Source organism: Salmo trutta, chromosome 14 (assembly GCF_901001165.1).
Source record: "Salmo trutta chromosome 14, fSalTru1.1, whole genome shotgun sequence".
In the NCBI taxonomy this organism is placed as follows: domain Eukaryota; kingdom Metazoa; phylum Chordata; class Actinopteri; order Salmoniformes; family Salmonidae; genus Salmo; species Salmo trutta.
The window spans coordinates 34,403,408-34,425,116 of NC_042970.1; the positions used below are offsets into that span (position 1 = coordinate 34,403,408).

General features: G+C 44.0%; 1 protein-coding gene across 1 annotated transcript in view; it reads left to right on the top strand.

Moving 5' to 3' along the window:
* Window positions 1-796: 796 nt before the first annotated feature.
* LOC115207897 (potassium voltage-gated channel subfamily B member 1-like) overlaps window positions 797-21,709 on the top strand; it is a 78,174-nt gene continuing 57,261 nt past the window's right edge. Inside the window, exon 1 of the mRNA XM_029775443.1 lies at window positions 797-1,351. Within this exon, the coding sequence (XP_029631303.1) occupies window positions 797-1,351 (555 nt within the window). The remainder of the gene's footprint in view (window positions 1,352-21,709) is intronic.

A 21,709-nucleotide genomic window follows, 5' to 3' on the forward strand; every position in this document is an offset into this window, starting at 1 on the left:
GTCACAACACAACTGATTGGCTTAAACGCATTAAGAAGGAAAGAAATTCCACAAATTAACTCTTAACAAGGCACACCTGTTATTTGAAATACATTCCAGGTGACTACCTCATGAAGCTGGTTGAGAGAATGCCAAGAGTGGTGCACAAAGAGAAAGCAACTGCTTAATTTCTCGTCACACTTTTATGAACCATTGAGCTTTTTTTTACAACTACATGCACTTTTGGGAAGACTATTTCACCGAGTCTGGACCCTCTTACCTATCGGTGTTAGGCTAAAATCTCTTTAGGGTGATCAGTTCAAGAACACCTTCAAATGTCAGGCCGTGGCTGCCTCGCTCTTGTGAAACACCGCTCTTCTATGTGGTGCTAAAGTTAAATGATTTCAGAGCTGAAGTTTAGGGACAGCGCACAGCGGGGAAATGTGATGGTTTTCTATACTGACATATAGGCGTTTTCAGCACTGGACAGCGCTCGCGAGTGTTGTCGAGTTTATCATTGCGCATCCCCCACCATGCTCACTCATCAGCGAGGAAAGCGGCTGTGCGGATTAAATTATCTATTTGGTTCTCTGATGAGTGGATAAACCACCTGACATTGCGTTCTCTATCAGGCCCGTAGGTCATCGGGCTCGATGGCAATTTTATATAGTTACCCCTGATGTTTCTCTTTTCCCCTTTTGTAGCCATCGGAATAGGGGAGAACAGACCCTAATGTAGGACCGTGTCTTCTGGACCTGTCTGGCCATATAGTTTCGGACATTATTCATTCTCAAGTGACTGAACGTCTTGAGTGAGGATGAATAAAGGGGGCTCTCGGTCGACAACCTCGCTTCCACCGGAGCCGGTGGAAATAATCCGGAGCAAGGCGCACTACCGTCGGGTTAGACTCAATGTTGGGGGTCTCCTCCACGAAGTTCTATGGAGAACGCTGGACAGGTTGCCCCGAACAAGGCTGGGCAAACTACGAGACTGTAACACCCACGAGTCTCTCATGGAGATATGCGACGACTACAGTTTGGATGATAATGAGTACTTTTTCGACAGACACCCCGGGGCTTTCACGTCCATTCTGAATTTCTACCGCACGGGAAAACTGCACATGATGGAGGAGATGTGTGCCCTGTCGTTTAGTCAGGAGCTGGACTTCTGGGGTATAGATGAGATCTACCTGGAGTCCTGCTGTCAGGCCAGGTACCACCAGAAGAAGGAACAAATGAACGAGGAGCTCAAACGAGAGGCCGAAACTATGAGGGGCAGGGAAGGCGAGGATTTTGATACCACATGTTGTTCCGAGAAACAAAAGAAACTGTGGGATCTCCTGGAGAAGCCGAGTTCATCGTTAGCTGCTAAGGTAAGCAAAGTCAGGTATACCTGTTCAAGTTTGTCTGAACTTTTCCCTGCATGGTCTTACTGCTCTGTCATGGGATTGCATGTCATCTTGCTTTAAGTGGATCGGCAGTTAATTAAGCGAATGTAACTTCACCTATGTCCTCCTAGATAAACATTATTGGTGGCTTACCGCCATATTGAAGAGTTCAATTTAGTCATTTGCATTATACTCTACAAATAATAAAAAGGTGCTACATTTTGTTTATGACATTTTGTTTATGACACATCATTTGCTTAAATTGTTCATATTTAAACAATTACATGGCCTGTCCTTGAGGGTGGGAGTTGTTCTAAAGAGGTAAGTCATAGCTAAGGATAAGCATAACTTTAGGTTTCTAGACTTGTAAGTGCTATGACTCACAGTTTGAGTGTGTTTGTGAGGAAGCATGTCATTGTAGGTTGACTTCACTAAAGTTGACATAAACCATCGTGTGGCCTCTGATGCCTGGCTGGCTCCCTTCATCTCGGATCCAGTGCTTTTAATCTGTCATGTTCAATGGCTCTGGAGAGCTCCTGGAAAAGCACTATTCCACTTTTCCTGTACCAATGAATGAATGTAGCCTATCACTGAGAGGTCACCTGTCAATACCAATAGAGAGGTGACGGTGTCAACAGAGCATTAGCTCCATCATGACAGACTGATCTGAGACTATGCATGCAGCTGATTTTACCCTCATATTGAATACTTAGAAAACGGAGTTTTGTCTGGAGACAAGTGGGCAGTACTGGGAAGTGGGAAGGCACAGGTACAAAGACCAGTTCGTGATCAGTGTGTGATTGAACGCATGCATTTTGTAATTATCTTGTCCCTCTCTGTCATTTTCAAACTCCAACAGTCTCTTTGATTTTAAACCCAGTGTGATTCCTATAAAGGTCTCTTGAACACGCCAGTCGTTCATATTTATATAGGTAAATCGAGAGAGGAAGGAGAGAGCAAAATCTCTTACCGGAGGTATGCATCTCAGGGCACTGGAGAAAATATATGCATGAATCAAAACCACTACATACATGTAACTCTTCAACTATTTATAGTGACTTTATCAAGTATTTAAACTGATTCTGGTCCCACCCTCTTGTCTTTGGATTTCATAATGAGTGTCTGTAGTTGGGAAGTTATTCCTGATGACATTTTCAGTGTTTAATTAGCATGATTAATAACAGCCCAATACCATGTTCTGAATACTACATGTGTAAATAGATTGAGTAATATTTGGGAGAGTGGGGGTCAATATTACACAGGTGTCATTATATAGCTGGCTTGGCAAATGTGAGTGTTGTGTTGTTTTCTTGTTGTTTACCTTTTTCTGCTTACTTGTAACCAAGACAGCATTACGTTTTTACGAAGACGTTGTAGAGTTCATGGATCATACCCACTCCGATTTCTACCTTGAGTATTTTTCACCTGCTCTGCCTACTATTATATATTACAGTGAGGTCCAACAGTATTTTGGCAGTGGTACATGTTGTGTTGTTTTGGCTCTGTACTCCATTACTTAATATTTGAAATGATACACTGACTATGATACACACAATGATACACAATTATACACTGTCCCCCCATTTCAGGTAACCAAAAGTATTTGGACAAATTCAGTTATATGTGTGTTAAAGTAGTCAAACCTTTAGTATTTCCCATACTCCTAGCACACAATGACTTCATCAAGCTTGTGACTCTACAAACTTGTTGGATGCATTTGCAGTTTGTTTTGGTTGTGTTTCAGATTATTCTGTGTCCAATAGAAATGAATAGTAAATCATCTATTGTGTCATTTTGGAGAAACTTTTATTGAAAAGAAGAATATAATATGTTTCTGAACATTGAATATTGTGGATGCTACCATGATGATGAATAATCCTGAATGAATCGTGAATAATGATGAGCGAGAAAGTTACAGAGGCACCAAAGATCATACGCCCAAGACATGCTAACCTCTCACCATTACCAATAACAGGGGAGGTTAGCATTTTAGGGTGGTGTGGTATTTATATGTATGAAGATAGTAGTACAGAGTTACTATGTTCTTCTTGTCTAGTCAACATGATTCAGATTAGTGCTGTCTGAGGACATGGATATCTCTAAGGGGCTCAGAAACTTCTGAATGGAGGGGTGGGGGCAGGAGGGGGATGCGGAGATGAGGCAGCGGGAGTAATTTGTTCATGTGACAAATAGGGCCCTTGTCCCATGTTTTCCCTCCGTAACGAGGGAGGGGGGGATAAAAGTGTCACGCTGAGGCCTAATGGCAGGTGACGGATGCAGCCTTGTTTTCCCATGCTTAATTGAAGGGTGGCATCGTTAAAATAAGCTGTTCCTAAACACAGATTCCATGCAATTTATTTTTCAGTGCAGATACATTTTAAATTGCACATTAATTACGCTTGACTTTGTGTCAGGTGATGGTTTAAGGGAAAGTGCGATTCACAGTATCTATAACTCAAGACTTCACCCTGGCTGTGCCTGGCCCTTTGGCGTTATAACCTCCACAAAATACACATTCCTCATAGTCAGACCTGCTGTACAATGAAGGACACGGTGTATGCACGAGCCTCCCCACGGGTCACAGACGTCAATTCAACATCTATTCCATGTTGGTTCAATGTAATTTAATTGAAATGACGTGGGAAAAACATGTGGTTGTAGACTCTCAGAGGTCTCCATGTCGACATATTTTGGCTTTTTCCTTCTGAATAATTCACCCAAAGAATATAGAATCTCTGGGAAACAAAATGTTTGAGATCATTAATTCATCCATTATAGATGAGTCTCCTTTCATACGTACAGTATGTCTGCAAAGCGTGTACTGTGTGTATTCACTGAGAGGAAAGGGTAAGCAGCTTGTGAATGGAAGACCTGGCTGGTGCTGCACTAAAGCATGTCTCAGCATGTTTCTGCCTCATAGACCACAGTTCACTCTCAGTGCCCTCAGCACCATGGCCATACAATATGACAAGCTCACGGTGCATCAGAGGGTTGTAGCCTGTGCACTTCCATCTCACCTTACATTAGAAAACTGTTTAAAGAGAAGATCACACACAGACAGGATCAGATGACAAAGCTACTATCAATGATAGTACTAGTTTGATTCAATATTTCATTGATTGTCCTACGGCAACATTATTTTCCCTATACAACGTCAGGACATGTCTGCTGGGTGATAAAACATACCAGGGGCAAGCAGGTTGTTTAGTCACCTGGTCGTGGCTATCGGTTGTGAGTTGATGGTGATATTTCCATATTTCCACTCTGTCCTGTTCCACTGATATCCCCGATTCTCCGTCTCCACATACAATCACAGCACCCTCCTCAGTCCAACCTCCAACCTCCCCATCCCCTGAAAGTCAAGCAATGGAACCTAAAACGACTGCAGTTTGGACCCAGAATTGGACTTTAGCTATGCAAAAAGGATGCTAGTATGGTATTAACTAAATGGCTTGGAAAATCAGAGTACAGAGTTACAGCCATGATTCAGTGGTGCTTGACCGTGATCCAAATGTACCATTCAGCTGTAGTTAAAAAGCCATTTAGTTAATACTATTTCATAACTATACTGAACAAAAATATAAACCCACATGCAACAACTGAGTTACAGTTCATATAAGGAAATCAGGTAATTTAAATAAATTCATTAGGCCCTAATCTATAGATTTCACAAGGGTGGGCCCCACTTGGGAGCCAGGCCAACCCACTGGGGAGACAGGCCCAGCCAATCAGAATAAGTTTTTTACCCCACAAAAGGGCTCCATTATGGACAGAAATACTCCTCAGCACCCCCGTCCGCCCTCCCCCATCTGATGATCACGTAGGTGAAGAAGCTGGATATGGAGGTCCTGGGCTGGCGTGGTTACATGTGGTCTGCGGTTGTGTGGCTAGTTGGACGTACTGCCAAATTCTCTAAAACGACATTGGAGGTGACTTATGGTACAGAAATGAACATTCACTTCTCTGGCAACACTCTGTTGGACATTCCTGCAGTCAGCATGCCAATTGCACACTCCCTCAAAACTTCAGACATCTGTGGCATTATGTTGTGTATCAAAACTGCACATTTTAGAGTGGCTTTTAATTGTCCCCAGCACAAGGTGCACCTGTGTAATGAGCCTGCTGTTTAATCAGCTTCTTGATATGCCAAACCTGTCAGGTGGATGGATTATCTTGGCAAAGGATAAAATGCTGATTAACAGGGATGTAAAAAAATGTGTGCACAAAATGTGAGAGAAATAAGCTTTTTGTGCGTATGGAACATTTCTGGGATCTTTTATTTCAGCTCATGAAACATTGGCCAGCGCTTTACATGCTGTGTTTATATTTTTTGTTCAGTATAAATGCTAATGTATGGATTTACTACCACAGTATATTTCTGTTGGACTTTCCTCATACAGGACTGTGATGCCTCTTGAGCATCCCTGAACCCTGACCCTCACAGTAAACTCTTGGCTATACTCCTGAAAGGGTTTGTGCTAGTTACAGTCACTCACTGCTATTTACGGTCACCTGCTTTAGGTTCTATCTCGTATTTTCCAGAAACATGTTTTTTACTCAACCCCCGTCTCTGTCTCTGGTTGAGTGATGATGATTAGGCCAACATTATGGCCAGGTTGACAGGTCCTCTGTAAATAATGAATGAGGGACTCCAGCAGCCTACAGTTCAGCGTCCCTGTTCACATATCCTCATGTTTGACCTCTCCCTTCTTAAATGTCACCATTGGAACTTATCTGCAGTAGTTGCTTTTTCTACCCACACAAGTTTTTTGAAGTTTTATTAGTCGTATGTCACAACTTCCTCCGAAGTCGGTCCCTCTCCTTGTTCGGGCAACGTTTGGCGGTCGACGTCACCGGTCTTCTAGCCATCGCCGATCCACCTTTCATTTTCCATTTGTTTTGTCTTGTCTTCCCACACACCTGGTTCCAATTCCATTCATTACATGTTGTGTATTTAACCCTCTGTTCCCCCCATGTCCTTGTCTGGAATTGTTTATTGTAAGTGCTTGTGCACATTATGTCTGGTGTGCGTTTGGTGTTGTACCCATTTATTGATTGTTCTGTTTTCCGGTGGGTTTTTATTAATAAACTGCGCCGTTGGAAACACAGTTTTTGCTCTCCTGCGTCTGACTTCTCTGCCGCCCGTACGCACCCCTTACAGAATTCCGGACCAAACTTATGGAGTCAGCAGGAGCAGGTACCCCAGGTATAGGGGTAGAGGAGCACGTCCGGGAGCAATGCTCCACCATCTTGGCACCGCCATGGACCGCGTTGTCCAGACAATGGACCGCTGGTAGAGACAGGGAGTTCTCCCAGCACCTCCACCAGCACAGCCGGGGTCTCCACTACGTGCCCCTCCTTCTCCTGGTCCCAGTGGCATTCGTCTCTCCCTTCCCCAGGAATATGATGGGACGGCTGCGAACTGCCAGGGGTTGCTCTTGCAGCTGGACTTATACCTGGCAACCGTCCATCCGGCTCCTTCGGGCCGTGAGAGGGTGTCCACCCTCATCTCGTGCCTCACCGGGAAAGCCCTGGAGTTATCCAACGTGTGTGGAGAGAGGGAGATGGACCAGTTTGAGGAGTTCACCCGCCGTTTCCGGGCAGTCTTCAACCACCCGCCCGAGGGTAGAGCGGCGGGTGAACGCCTCTTCCATCTGAGGCAGGGGACGAGGAGCGCCCAGGAGTTCGCACTGGAGTTTCGGACCTTGGCTGCCGGCGTGGGATGGAACGACAGGGCCCTGATCGACCATTATCGCTGCAGTCTGCGCGAGGACGTCCGTCGGGACTTGGCCTGCAGAGACACCACCCTCACGTTCGACCAGCTGGTGGACCTGTCCATCCGGCTGGATAACCTGCTGGCTACCCGCGGGCGTTCAGATCGGGGTCTGTTGGTTCCATCCCCTCGCACCCCCTCTCCGATACCCATGGACCTGGGAGGGGCGGTGCGCAGGGAGACTGGAGGGGGTTCCAGCTCGTGCACCATCTGTGGCCGCAGAGGTCACACTGCCGGTCGGTGCCGGGTTGTTTCCTCTGGGTATCGAGGCAGCAGGCAGGGCACTCTGGCGTCACCCCATTCTCACCCAGAGCCCTTTGTTGCACATATGTTTGTGTATGTCACTTTTCCTGAGTTTTCCCAGCATAAGGCGCTCGTCGATTCAGGCGCGGCTGGGAATTTTATAGATAGATCGTTCACCCATAGTTTAGGGATCCCCATTGTTCCAGTGGCTGTGCCCTTCCCCGTTCATGCCTTAGGTAGTTGACCATTAGGGTCAGGGTTGATTAGGGAGACCACCGCTCCTCTGGGCATGGCGACGCAAGGGGGTCACAAGGAGAGAATTATTCTCTTCCTTATTGACTCTCCTGCGTTTCCCGTGGACTTCTCTGCCACCAGTACGCACCCCTTACATCGTATGTACAGGATACACACAGTATACACCTTCCAAATAAATGCTTACTTGCAGGTTCCTTCTCGACAAAGCAACAACAATAAGAAATAATAAAAGCTAAGAATATGAACATACAGTAAACGGTTCAGTAGAATATAATTTTAGGATAAGTATATTACAGGAATCTCAATTTCTAGTCCAATATGTACACGTCTTTTGGGGAACGGGGGATTGGGGGGGCAAGTGTTTAAATGATGCAGTATTTAGTAATCATAATAAGAGTCTGTTAGCAGAAGATGTGTGTGTAGTAGGAATATGTGTGTGTGTGTATGTGTGTGTGTGTGTGTGTGTGTGTGTGTGTGTGTGTATATGTGTGTGTGTGTGTGTGTGTGTGTGTGTGTGTGTGTGTGTGTGTGTGTGTGTGTGTGTGTGTGTGTGTGTGTGTGTATTGATGTGTTTATGTCTGTGTGGGTATGTGCGTAAGTGAGTGCATGTGTGCTAAGGTGCGGAGAATCAGAGCAGGCTGTCAGTCTGGTTTAAGTGTTCAGCAGTCTGATGGCTTGTAGATTGTGGCTTGCAGACCTAATGCTCTGATACCATCTGCCCGATGGTAAGGGAGTGAACAGCTCGTGGCTAGGGTGTGTGGTCCTTGATGATGGCACAGGCCTTCTTCAGGCACTGTTTCGAGTAGATGTCCTGGATGGGTGGGAGGACGGTCCCAGTGATGTACTGGGCTGTCTCCACCACCTATTGGAGGGCCTTGCGGTCGTGGACAGAGCAATTCCCGTACCAGGCTGTGAGGCAACTGGTCAGGATGCTCTCGATGGTGCAGCATTAGTATTTGGAGAGGACCCAGGGTGGCATGCCAAATTTCTTCAGCCGCCTTAGGAAGTAGAGACGCTGTTGCACCCTCTTGACAAAAGTGGTGGTGTTGTTGGTCCATGACAAGTCCTCGGTGATGTGGACGCCAAGGAACTTTAAACTGTTGACTCTCTCTTCTGCAATCCCTTTGATGTGGATCGGAGCATGTTCCCTCCTCTGCTTCCTGAAGTCAACAATCAGCTCCTTTGTTTTGCTGATGTTGAGGGAGAGGTTGTTGTCCTGGCATCACAATGCCAGTTCACTTACCTCCTCCCTATAGGCTGACTCGTCGTTGTTGGTTATCAGTCCTACATCCGTTGTGTCATCAGCACACTTGATGATGGAGTTGGGGTCGTGCAAAGTCACACAGTCGTAGGTAAACAGGGAGTACAGCAGAGGGCTGAGGACATGGTCCTGGGGTACACTGGCTCTGTGTGAGTAACGGCTAGGAGCTGCTACATACTGGAAGGTATTCAGGCTGTCTTAGAACACACTCTCTGCATTATAAGAGGGTTGGTCAGTGTGTGTGTGTGTGTTTGTGTGTAGTAGCAGAGACATCTGCTAGTAGTGGTAGTAGTGTTACTCTGATACGGTAGGCTTAGTGGCTCCCTCCATTAGGCAATAAGCTTATGTAGATCACCTCTCTGGGTGGATACCCTCCAGTGCCAGTAGTACAGTGTTGCCTAGTTCCGCTCCAAACCAAGTGGGTCAAACTGCTCTTGGCAGACTACTGTGAAAGCACAGAAAGCAGATGTCTCTGCCACTTACCCTATGGTCAAATGAGATGACCTTGTTAATTGGATGTTATTATTTATACCTGTCCAGACCTTACAATATTTAGCAAGCAGAGACGTATTAAGCTATTTTAAACCCATTACTTAATTTACCACATTCAGATGCCTATGGTGTATTACTGTAGCAGTACAGAAATACCCGACCCATTGAGGATGGATCTGTTCCATTTATAGAGGATCAATCCAGCCATGATGACAGGTATCTACAGTCAGTCAGTTGTTGTAGGCTAATTCGGATGTCCTCATTAAAATGTGAAAGAAACCCCACATTTGTAAGGGAAGCCTTCCCAGTCAAAAGGTATTACAGAACATCAGCCTGTGTCTATCCTATATCCTGCTGATACAAGGTAAACCCTAGCCTAACAGTCAATTAGTCCTTTCCTCTTCTGATCTCAGTTCCATATTAGGAACGACTTTCGGCTCATTATCAGAAAGTGCATTTAGGAAAGTAATAAACTATAAACGTAATTAACTTATTATACGCTATGATAGTGAGTAGTTATGTTAGCTTTTCCATTGAGATAAGATACATGTTATCATGTTATCCTTTGCATGTTATTTGTATTGTTTTCTATGTAAATGTTTGTCTGTTTCCACCAGAACCGCATTATCCTTAGAACCGATTTGGCCACCAATGTTTTCTGAGCAAAACAAAACATGTTTTTTTTTGTTGCAATTTGTTATTGTTCAACATAAAATACTGTAAAAACACCAGAAAATCAGCTCCAAGTATTCCCATGCATAATATAGAAATATTTGTAATCGTATACGAATGTAAGCAAGGTTTGAAATTATTATGTTTCAGTCAAATATTATATCTATTTGGGCTTCTCGTGGTCAATTTGCAGTCTACGAATGATTTGTATTTCTGTTCCGGCCCCCTGAAAAAAAATGGCTTGTGGCTAAATCTAGTTGATGATCCCTGCTCTAAAGCATAGCTTAACCTTTGAGAAAACAAAGGCATACCTCAAAGGAATAAACAGACAATTAGACAACTTTTTGATTTTGCCTGTTACTGACATATCTTTAAGCCTTGTCTATTTTTAGTTTAGATTTGAAATCCATGACCACAGGGAGACATCGAGCACACAGCCTTCAGAGACGCTCCTCTTCACAGCTTGCTCACAAACATTTACATTTACATTATCGATTTTTCACGTCTTTGATAGCATTTGATCAGTGTGTGGCAGCACATGGCTGGAGAAGGAGAGGAGCCTGGAATCGATGGAGAAAATCTCCTCCATCAGTGTGCTGCTGAAAAGAGGATTAAATTGTTTGTGTTGTTGCCAGTGTTTCCTGTATGTGCCATATTTTCTAAGCCTGGTAGATTTTTTAAAGCCTTCAAAGACTGTGTCTCTTTGCAATCACAGTAAACTACTGAGGCAGCAAGAAACATATATTCTGCTGTCAAGCACACATTCAGATGCATGTAGTATGAGATACTCCCTTATTAACTTGCCTCTGAAAGCAACCTTGTGGCTATTTGGCAGAATGGGGTCCTGGAGAAATGTGTTGTTAATGTGTTGAAATTGAGGTCATACCTTTGGGCTACGGTTTCCTCTCCATAGAGATTATGAGTGGTGAAGAAGGTGGTTCCCTGGGACACTATTCAGGGTCTGTGACCTATAAATAGCTTCCTCCATTGATGGAGGTCATCTATTACCTGTATGGACAGCAGCTCCTGCCTGGCTCACTGTGTTCCTCCGGAGCAGCCTTTGAATCGGCCTGTGCGTGTGACTAACCATACAAAGCTGTTTTATTTGTTTTGGGATGTATTCTTTGATTACTTGATGTTATTTCACTGATACTACGGCCCATACACTGTAAAACCAAGTGTTTTCTGTAACACTTTTAAATGCTTCAAGGCATTTAGAATTTAAATGAAAACGCGTCACAGTGTGTAGATTGTAAACACCAGAACATGTTCATTCGCTGTAACACTTTAAACACATAAACACGTTTATTCAGCACAAGGCATTTAGAATTTAAATGAAAACGCGTCACAGTGTGTAGATTGTAAACACCAGAACATGTTCATTCGCTGTAACACTTTAAACACATAAACACGTTTATTCAGCACAAGGCGTTTAGGTTTTAAACACTACTACATGTATTTGCATATTTCCCAGCATGCCTTTAAAGTGAAAATGAGAGATACCCACCCATGACTGTGTTGTTAGTGACAGAGAAATGGTTGTTGCATTCAGAACACAAAATTGCAGTTTGGAACAGCTGAAGCCTTCAACAAGTGACTGTGTAAGTGAATGTGTAACAATTTAAAGTACATTTCTGACCACATATAATGCTTTTCATAATACCTTTGTTATGGGCTAGTTAGCCTTGATATTATGGTCTGCATTAGACCTGTAAATTGCAATACTGTGGTTTGTGAAGTGATAAATGATTCCTATCAAAATCCAGTCAGAAGGAGGATATCTAACAATTGGAATATTTGACCACCCACAACCTGCACTCATATTGATTGCGATAATGAAAGACTTAATAAACAAGACTACCTAAAACATCTCAACTGGAACAACCATCTCAGTAACGGGTCCAATAAATCCAACCTCTTACAGATTGGATTAGTTTAGAAACATGTAAGTCATTTATCTTTGTTTACTATAAGATCAAGTAATCAATCAGTGTATGAGGGCGGCAGGTAGTCTAGCGGTTAAGAGCGTTGGGCCAGTAACTGAAAGGTTGTTGGTTTGAATCCCCAAGCCGATTGGGGGGAAAATCTGTCGGTGTGTTCTTGAGTAAGGCAGAAGCATTTGCTAAATGACTAAAATGTAAATGTAGGAAACATGGAAATATAAAAAAATCTACCTGCAACAAAGCATGCTGGGAAATATGATAATGAGGCCCCTCCCATGTCTTGTTCACTCTGAGAGACAATGGGTTATAAATGTGTCAAGTTTCATGGTTTTAGAGTGTAAATCAATAATCAATGCACTTGATACACATACATTGCAATGGTCTCAGGGACAAACACCACAAAGAAAGGTTAAATGCTAGGGTTGGTCAATATAAATGATGCGTCTCTCAGACCATATCTATACAGTATACCCAGGGGCAACAGGCTTGGCTGTACGTGGGGTGCTACAGGTGAATTAAACATCTGTACCCCATGTCTGTTCTGTTAGAGCACTGAGAGTGAGCAATAAGAAATTACATGAATAATTAAATGAAACAACAACATCGAACAGTGTGCAAATTATACCATGACATTCAAGAGGGCCTCTATTGGGTGCACAAGCTTTTGAAAAAAAAATATGGGCCTAATTGTAAAGACGTCATTTAACGGTAAAAATGTATTACTTATTAATGTGGCATGAACCTGTCGTGATTGTGTTCATGCCTGGCCAGCAACAAATGCAAACCTGTAGTGTATTCAATGTTTAAAAAGGCTTCTAAAGTTTATAATTTTCACTTAAAATGTTCATTAATTATAATCCACATAATAATTCACATTTCCTGTTGCTGCAGGATTATTTTCCTGCTGTGAGAAACTATTCAAATTAAGATAGCATATCTATACCTGCGCACGTTCGTCCACTCCAAAATAATTCTAGCATCCAAACAGCATCCGCCATTTGATGAATGGAACACCAAAAAGACGAGAGGGAGAGCTGAGATGGAGAGACGAGAGAGCGTGAGAGAGGGGAAGATAGCATGTGCGTCAGTGCTCTCTGTCTGTCACTGTGCCTAGCGGCGTCAGGCCAGCGGGAGATATATGGCAATTGAATCAGCAAGGCAACGGAGAGGCTGTGTGCCATGGATTTATAGGCATTCAGAAAGCACCACAGCCAGACACTGTCACCCAGCATCGACCCCTCAAAAACATCCTTCAACGCAGATCATAGGACAGTCTCTCACACATCTTGTCAGCATACTCCACTTCTCACACATGTTCACACGATCATTGGCACGCATACACACACACACACATCCATTCCTAGTCTAATCTTATGTCCTAGTAGTCATAAAGCATCTGCGGCGTCAATCATTTATATAGCACAAACCCCAGCATGCTACTGTACTGTAATTCTAGAGTGGCCATCCATCGTCAAGTCATGTTGAGCCAGTGGTCCAGCGGTCCATGCACGTTACTTTGCCTTTCAGACTTTCTCTATCTCTCTGTCTGTCCAGGGTGTGTCCTGACTGTCCTCACCCGACCCGACTTGCCTTTCATCTTAATGCAATTGTCATCGATTTTCTCCGCAGCTTAAAACAATTTGCTTGTCAACCCATACTGGGTGAAAATATATGGGACCTGGCAGGAGCTGTAGAACACTGTTGATGGCTTCACCTTGACAGAGCACATAAAACTGTCAACCTCAGCCCAGGCGGATACCCAGTTAATCCTTAAGAGTCTAAGCCAGAGGGGAGGAATTGTTTGGAATTGTTTTAAGATGGTCATATCAAGGATCATTTAGCAATATGATTTGGAATGGAAACACTTTACTTGACTGCCGGTCATGACACGGTCATAACCATGTCATAATAAGTCATAATAGCTGACATAACTTGTCATAACCTTTTATAATTATGGTCATAACACTGTCATGACACATATACTGTATTTAGACCTGTTGTGACATATATTGCGTTATTTTATGGCTGGTTATGACACCTACATAACGTTTAAAAACCCCAAAAACCTACCACACAAGGCAAAACATTCCATTACACCATAGCCTACGTGTTAACAGTATGTTTACGTCATATATACAGTACCAGTCGAAAGTTTGGACACACCTACTCATACAAGCGTTTTTATTTATTTTTACTATTTTCTACATTGTAGAATAATAGTGAAGATATCGAAACTATGAAATAACACATATAGAAACCAAAAAACTGTTAAACAAATCAAAATATATTTTATATTTGAGATTCTTCAAAGTAGCCACCCTTTGTCTTGATGACAGCTTTGCACACTCTTGGCATTCTCTCAACCAGCTTCACCTTGAATGCTTTCCCAAAGGTCTTAAAGGAGTTCTCACATATGCTGAGCACTTGTTGGCTGCTTTTCCTTCACTCTGTGGTCCAACTCATCCCAAACCATCTCAATTGGGTTGAGGTAGGGTGATTGTGGAGGCCAGGTCATCTGATGCAGTACTCCATCACTCTCCTTCTTGGTCAAATAGCCCTTACACAGCCTGGAGGTGTTTTGGGTCATTGTCCTGTTGAAAAACAAATGACAGTCCCACTGAGCGCAAACAAGATGGGATGGCGAATCACTGCAGAATACTGTGGTAGCCATGCTGGTTAAGTGTGCCTTGAATACTAAATAAATCACAGACAGTGTCACCAGCAAAGCACCCCCAACCATCACACCCCCTCCTCCATGCTTCACGGTGGGAACCACACATGCAGAGAGTTGTGAACAGGCGCACACTTTATTTAGGCAGGAGAAACCTCCAGCCAATTGGCAAAAGTGCAAAACGCGCAAACAGTCACAATAATTTTGTACAAACAAATAAACATACCTCGTGAAATAAAACACAGAATAAACGCATACCAGTATAGCGTGTCAAAATAGACACGTAACACAAAACAATCTCACAATAACACATGAGGGGAACAGAGGATTAAATACATGAAGTGTAATTGTGGAATGAAAACCAGGTGTGCAGGGAACAAGACAAAACAAAAGGATGAATGAAAAAATGGAGTGGCGATGGCTAGAAAGCCAGTGACGTCGACCGCCGAACGCCGTCTGAACAAGGAGAGGAGCCGACTTCGGCGGAAGTCGTGACAACTTTGAAGAATCTCAAATATAAAATATATTTTGATTTGTTTAACACTTTTTTGGTTACTAGTTGTGATGTCTTCACTATTATTCTACAATGTAGAAAATAGTAAAAACAAAGAAAAACCCTGGAATGACTAGGTGTGTCCAAACGTTTGACTGGTACTGTATATTTTTAAAATTGACCATATTAAATTATCCTTGTAATTGAGCACCCTTTGATGTCAGACATGCACATACCCCAATGCTCTATTGTTGATGACTGGGATGAATGCAGGAGCAGATTTCAGGAGCAGGAGAAGACACGTGATAGGCCTATCTGGCTTACAGTTTATGATTATGATGATCATAATGCTTCTTGACAGTATCATAAAGTATATTTTCTTAGTCCAAGCAAAGTGACACAGGAGGGTCATAATGCAGTATGCCATTGGAATGGAAGACAGTAGCAGGTGACCGGTTTGTGAGTACTATAATTTCCCATTTTAGCCAATTCAATTGCAGTATTTGTATTTATTATGGATACCCACTATCTGCTGCCAAGGCAGTAGCTACTCTTCCTGGGGTCCAGCAAAATTAAGGCAGTTTATACGATTTTTAAACATTACAATACATTCACAGATTTCACAACACACTGTGTTCCATCAGGCCTCTTCTCCACCACTATCACATCTACAGTACTAAATCCATGTGTATGTGTGTGTATAGTGTCATTCTGTCATTCTGTTACAGATTTTTTGTTAATTCTGTTACAGATTTTGTAAGAGTGTATTTAAAATATGATTTTAAAAAAAACATGACTGTGAAGATTTCTTTACAATAACAACAAAAGATTTGAGAAACAAACTTTCAAACGAAAGGAAATTCAGATGAACGTCCTACCCATGCTAGATTACGGAGACGTAATTTATAGTTTGGCAGGTAAGGGTGCTCTCGAGCGGCTAGATGTTCTTTACCATTCGGCCATCAGATTTGCCACCAATGCTCCTTATAGGACACACCACTACACTCTATACTCCTCTGTAAACTGGCCATCTCTGTATACCCGTCGCAAGACCCACTGGTTGATGCTTATTTATAAAACCCTCTTAGGCTTCACTTCCCCCTATCTGAGATACCTACTGCAGCCCTCATCCTCCACATACAACACTCGTTCTGCCAGTCACATTCTGTTAAAGGTGCCCAAAGCACACACATTCCTGGGTCAAGCCTCTTTTCAGACTGGAACGAGCTGCAAAAAACACTAAAACTGAACAGTTTTATCTCTATCTCTTCATTCAAAGACTCAATCATGGACACTCTTACTGACACTTATGGCTGCTTCACGTGGTGTATTGTTGTCTCTACCTTCTTGCCCTTAGTGCTGTTGTCTGTGCCAATAACGTTTGTACCATGTTTTGTGCTTCTACCATGCTGTGCTGCTACCTTGTTGTGTTTCTACCGTGTTGATGTAATTTGTTGCTACCATGCTGTGTTGTCATTTGTTGCTACCATGCTGTGTTGTCATGTGTTGCTGCCATGCTTTGTTGTTGTCTTAGGTCTCTCTTTATGTAGTGTTGTGGTGTATCTCTTGTCGTGATGTGTTTTGTCAAATATTTGTATTTTTTATCCCAGCCCCTGTCCCCGCAGGAGGCCTTTTGCCTTTTGGTAGAATCATGTAAATAAGAATTTGTTCTTAACTGACTTGCCTTGTTAAATAAAGGTGAAATAAAAAAATATACAACTATGAACGTGTAATGTAACTGTGTGTCAAGTAAAGTGTTACCAAAACCAGATCGTCAAAAATAAATCAAAAGGAAGTTTGTTTTAAAGTATCTGTCCTATATCTGTGCCAATTGAACTGATATGTTGCAGTAGTGCTCTAACAATTTAACGCGTTTAGTGGACAGATTACAGTGGTTGAAGTCTTAAACCTTTACTGCAGCATTTCTCAAACCAGTCCTGAGCACACCAAGGGGTGGACATTTTGTTTTGTGTTTTTTTTTATCAACCTTGCACTGACTGTAAATCACTCTGGACTAGAGTGTCTGCTAAATAACCAACATGCAAATGTAAAAATGAACACTTGCAATGCATACTGCTGGGTATTAATCTAATGAGCTCAGCTCTATTTATATTTTGATCAAATTTGGTCTTGTTTGGGGGCGAAGTCATTAGAATAATACCCAGCAGTGTACTTTGCAAGTGTTCATTTTCAACATTTACATTTTGTTCATTTAGCAGACACTCTTATCCAGAGCAACTTATAGTCAGTGCATTAAACTAAGGTAGAAAAACAAAAACATCACAGTCATAGCAAGTAAACAGATGCCGTTACCATTACTTTGAATGTTGTAGTTAAGCAGGCTACATTCAAGTTTATTTTTGTATCAGAAAATACAAAATACATGTATTTTAATTAAACTGTTACAAAATACATGAATTGTACTTCAGGCCAGTGAAACACAAATTAGGGATTGAAACTACTGAAATACCCATATTATGCTGAATAAAAATATTAATGCAACATGCAACAATTTCAAAGATTTTACTGAGTTACAGTTCATATAAGGAAATCAGTCAATTTAAATAAATTGATTAGGTCCTAATCTATGGATTTCACATGACTGGGAATACAGATATGCATCTGTTGGTCACAGATAGCTTAAAAAAGGTAGGGGCGTGGATTAAAAAAACAGTCAGTGACCACCATGTGGCACATGCAGCGTGACACATCTCCTTCGTATAGAGTTGATCAGGTTGTTGATTGTGGCCTGTGGAATGTTGTCCGACTCCTCCTCTTCAATGGCTGTGTGAAGCTGCTGGATATTGGCGGGAACTGGAACAAGCTGTTGTACACGTCGATCTAGAGGCATTGGAAGAACTGAGACATTTTCAGCTTCCAGGAATTGTGTACAGATCATTGCGACATGAAGCCGTGAATTATCATGCTGAAACATGAGGTGATGGCGGCGGATGATGGCATGACAATGGGCCTCAGGATCTCATCATGGTATCTCTGTGCATTCAAATTGCCATTGTGTTCTTTGTCTGTAGCTTTTGCCTGCCCATACCATAACCCCACTGCCACCATGGGGCACTCTGTTCACAACACTGACATCAGCAAACCACTCGCCCACACAATGCCATACACATGGTCTGCAGTTGTGAGGCCTGTTGAACGTGTGCCAAATTCTCTGAAACAACATTGGAGGTGGCTTATGGTTAAGAAATTAACATTACATGATCTGGCAAAAGCTCTGGTGGACATTCCTGCAGTCAGCATGCCAATTGCACGCTCCCTCAAAACTTGAGACATCTGTGGCATTATGTTGTGTCCAGCACAAGGTGCCCCTGTGTAATGATCATGCTGTTTAATCAGCTTCTTGATATGCCACACCTTTCAGGTGGATGGATTATCTTAGCAAAAGAGAAATGCTCACTTACAGGAATGTATACAAATTTGTGTACAACATTTTAGAGAAATATGCTTTTTGTGCGTATGAAACATGGGACCAACACTGTACATGTTGCGTTTATATTTTTGTTCAGTGTAAATACATGTAACAGAATTACTGCCCATCGTTGGCACTAGCTGCCAGCACTGTAAATCTGCAACAATTTACTAACCACTGTGCTTCCACTAATGAACGGTACATTCTAGAAAAACAGCATGTTGCTATAGTCAGGTTTTACAGTAATATGCTGTAAATTTAAGTTTCAGTAAAGGTCTTGTAAATCTGCAGTGATTTACTGGCTTCTGTGCTGCCAGTATTTTAGTGTAAATTGACAGTAACCTACTTGTTACGCTCGTCGATGGAAGGATCGGACCAAGGTGCAGCGTGGTAGGCGTACATTTTACATTTATTAAATGAACACCGAAAAACCCCAAATACAAACGAAAACGTAACGTTCAGTAGGGCATACAGCACAGTACCAAAAACAAGATCCCACAAACTAAGGTGGGAAAAAGGCTGCCTAAGTATGATCCCCAATCAGAGACAACGATAGACAGCTGCCTCTGATTAGGAACCATACCCGGCAAACAAAGAAATAGAAAAACTAGAATGCCCACCCAAATCACACCCTGACCTAACCAAATAGAGAAATAAAAAGGCTCTCTAAGGTCAGGGCATGACAGTACCCCCCCCCCCCCCAAAGGTGCGGACTCTGGCCGCAAAACCTGACTCTATAGGGGAGGGTCTGGGTGGGCATCTAGCCTCGGTGGCGGCTCCGGTGCGGGACGTAGACCCCACTCCGCTCGCGGATCCGCCATCTTCGGTGGCGGACCGTGGGTCGTCGCCGGAGACTCCGGACCGTAGATCGCCGCAGAAGGTTCCGGACTGGGAACCCCCCCTGGAGGCTCCGGACCGCAGACCGTCACTAGAGACTCTGGACCGCAGACCGTCGCTGGAGACTCTGGACCGCAGACCGTCGCTGGAGGCTCTGGACCACAGACCGTCGCTGGAGGCTCTGGACCGCCGACCGTCGCTGGAGGCTCTGGACCGCTGGCCGTTGCTGGAGGCTCTGGAATGCCGACCGTTGCTGGAGGCTCTAGACCGCCGACCGTCTTTGGAGGCTCTGGACTGCAGAATGTCGCTGGAGGCTTCGTGCCATGGATCATCACTGGAGGCTTCGGGCCATGGATCGTCACTGCAGGCTCCGGGCCATGGATCGTCACTGCAGGCTCCGGGCCATGAATCGTCACTGGAGGCTCCGAGCCATGGATCGTCACTGGAGGCTTCGGGCCATGGATCGTCACTGGAGGCTTCGGGCCATGGATCGTCACTGGAGGCTGCGGGCCATGGATCGTCACTGGAGGCTTCGTGCCATGGATCATCACTGGAGGCTTCGGGCCATGGATCATCACTGGAGGCTTCGGGCCATGGATCATCACTGGAGGCTTCGGGCCATGGATCATCACTGGAGGCTTCGGACTGGGAACCCTCACAGGGGGCTCCGGACTGCGGAGGCGGACTGGAGGCCTGGTGCGTGGAGCCGGCACAGGGTGTACCGGGCTGGGGAGACGCACTGGAGGTCTGGAGCGTAGAGCTGGCACAACCCGTCCTGGCTGGATGCTCACTTTAGCCCAGCAAGTGCGGGGCACTGGCACAGGACGCACTGGGCTGTGAAGGCGCACTGGCGACACAGTGCTTAGAGACGGCGCAGGATATCCTGGACCGAGGAGGCGTACTGGAGGTCTGGAGCGTAGAGCTGGCACAATGCGTCCTGGACAGATGACCACCTTCGCACGGTAAGTGCGGGGGGCTGGCACAGGACGCACTGGGCTGTGGAGGCGCACTGGAGACACGGTGCGTAGAACCGGCACACATTGTACTGGAAAGGTGACACACACCTCAGGGCGAGTGCGTGGAGGAGACACAGGACGTACCGGACTGTGGAGGCGCATTGGAGGCCAGATGCGTGGAACTGGTGCATATGACACCGGACTGGTGTCACGCTCCTCAGCACGCCCGCTCTGCAGCGCTCTCAACGCCAACACCTCTCTCCGGAATCTTTCGTCGAGTTCCTCACTCGACTCCCTGACTGGCTCTGGTTCACCCCTCGGCTCCGCCGACCACTCCGTGTGCCCCCCCCCAAAAAAAATACTGGCTACTGTGCTGCCAGTAATTTACTGTAAAAAATCTGGAAGTTTTTTTGACAGTGTACAGTAAGCAAATGGAATACATGTAATTTAACCTAATTGTTATCAGCCTGTGATAGTAGAACAAAGGGATGGCTGAATCATTTTTATTTGCTCACAACAACTACAGTACACACCACACCAGACCTGGGAAAACCATAGTTTATATATGTTTTGTGGAAAGTAACAATTTTTTTGTCGGAACAAGTAGTTATGTTGGCGGTGACTACAACTATTTGAATACAGATCTGAAAAATGACTACTTTTCAAAAATATTTAAATACAGATCTCAGAAAGTGACAACTTTTTTACAATCTTTGAATGTAGAGCTAATAAAGCAACTACTTAAAAAAACATCTGAATACCAATCTCAGGAAGTGATTACTTTTCAGAAACTATTGGATTTCCTGACTTCAACTAAAAGGCTCTGCATGACCAATCCGCCGTCTACAGTGGCTGTACAGCATTTACAGCGATGCGGCCACCGCAGTAGCCAGAGCATTCATAGTTCTTGCGCTTCGCAGAGCACAGCTGTTGTGAAGGAAGTGAGTTGGTGATTATACAGGACCCCCCCCCCCCACCTACCGTCAACCAATCATGTCAATGTGGAGCTTTACGGAGCTATACAGAGCCTTCTGTATTCTTACAAAATTTAGGTGGCGAATTGCGATGCTGTACGGAGCTCGATATGGCCTCTGCTGTCACGACTTCTGCCGAAGTCAGTGCCCCTCCTTGCTCGGGTGGTGCTCAGCGATCGACGTCACCGGTCTTCTAGCCATCCTCGATCAGTTTTTCATTTTCCATTGGTTTTGTCTTGTCTTCCTACACACCTGTTTCCAATCCAATTAATCATGTTGTGTATTTAACACTCTGTTTCCCCTCATGTCCTTGTCGGTGATTGTTTTTGATGTTATGTGGGTT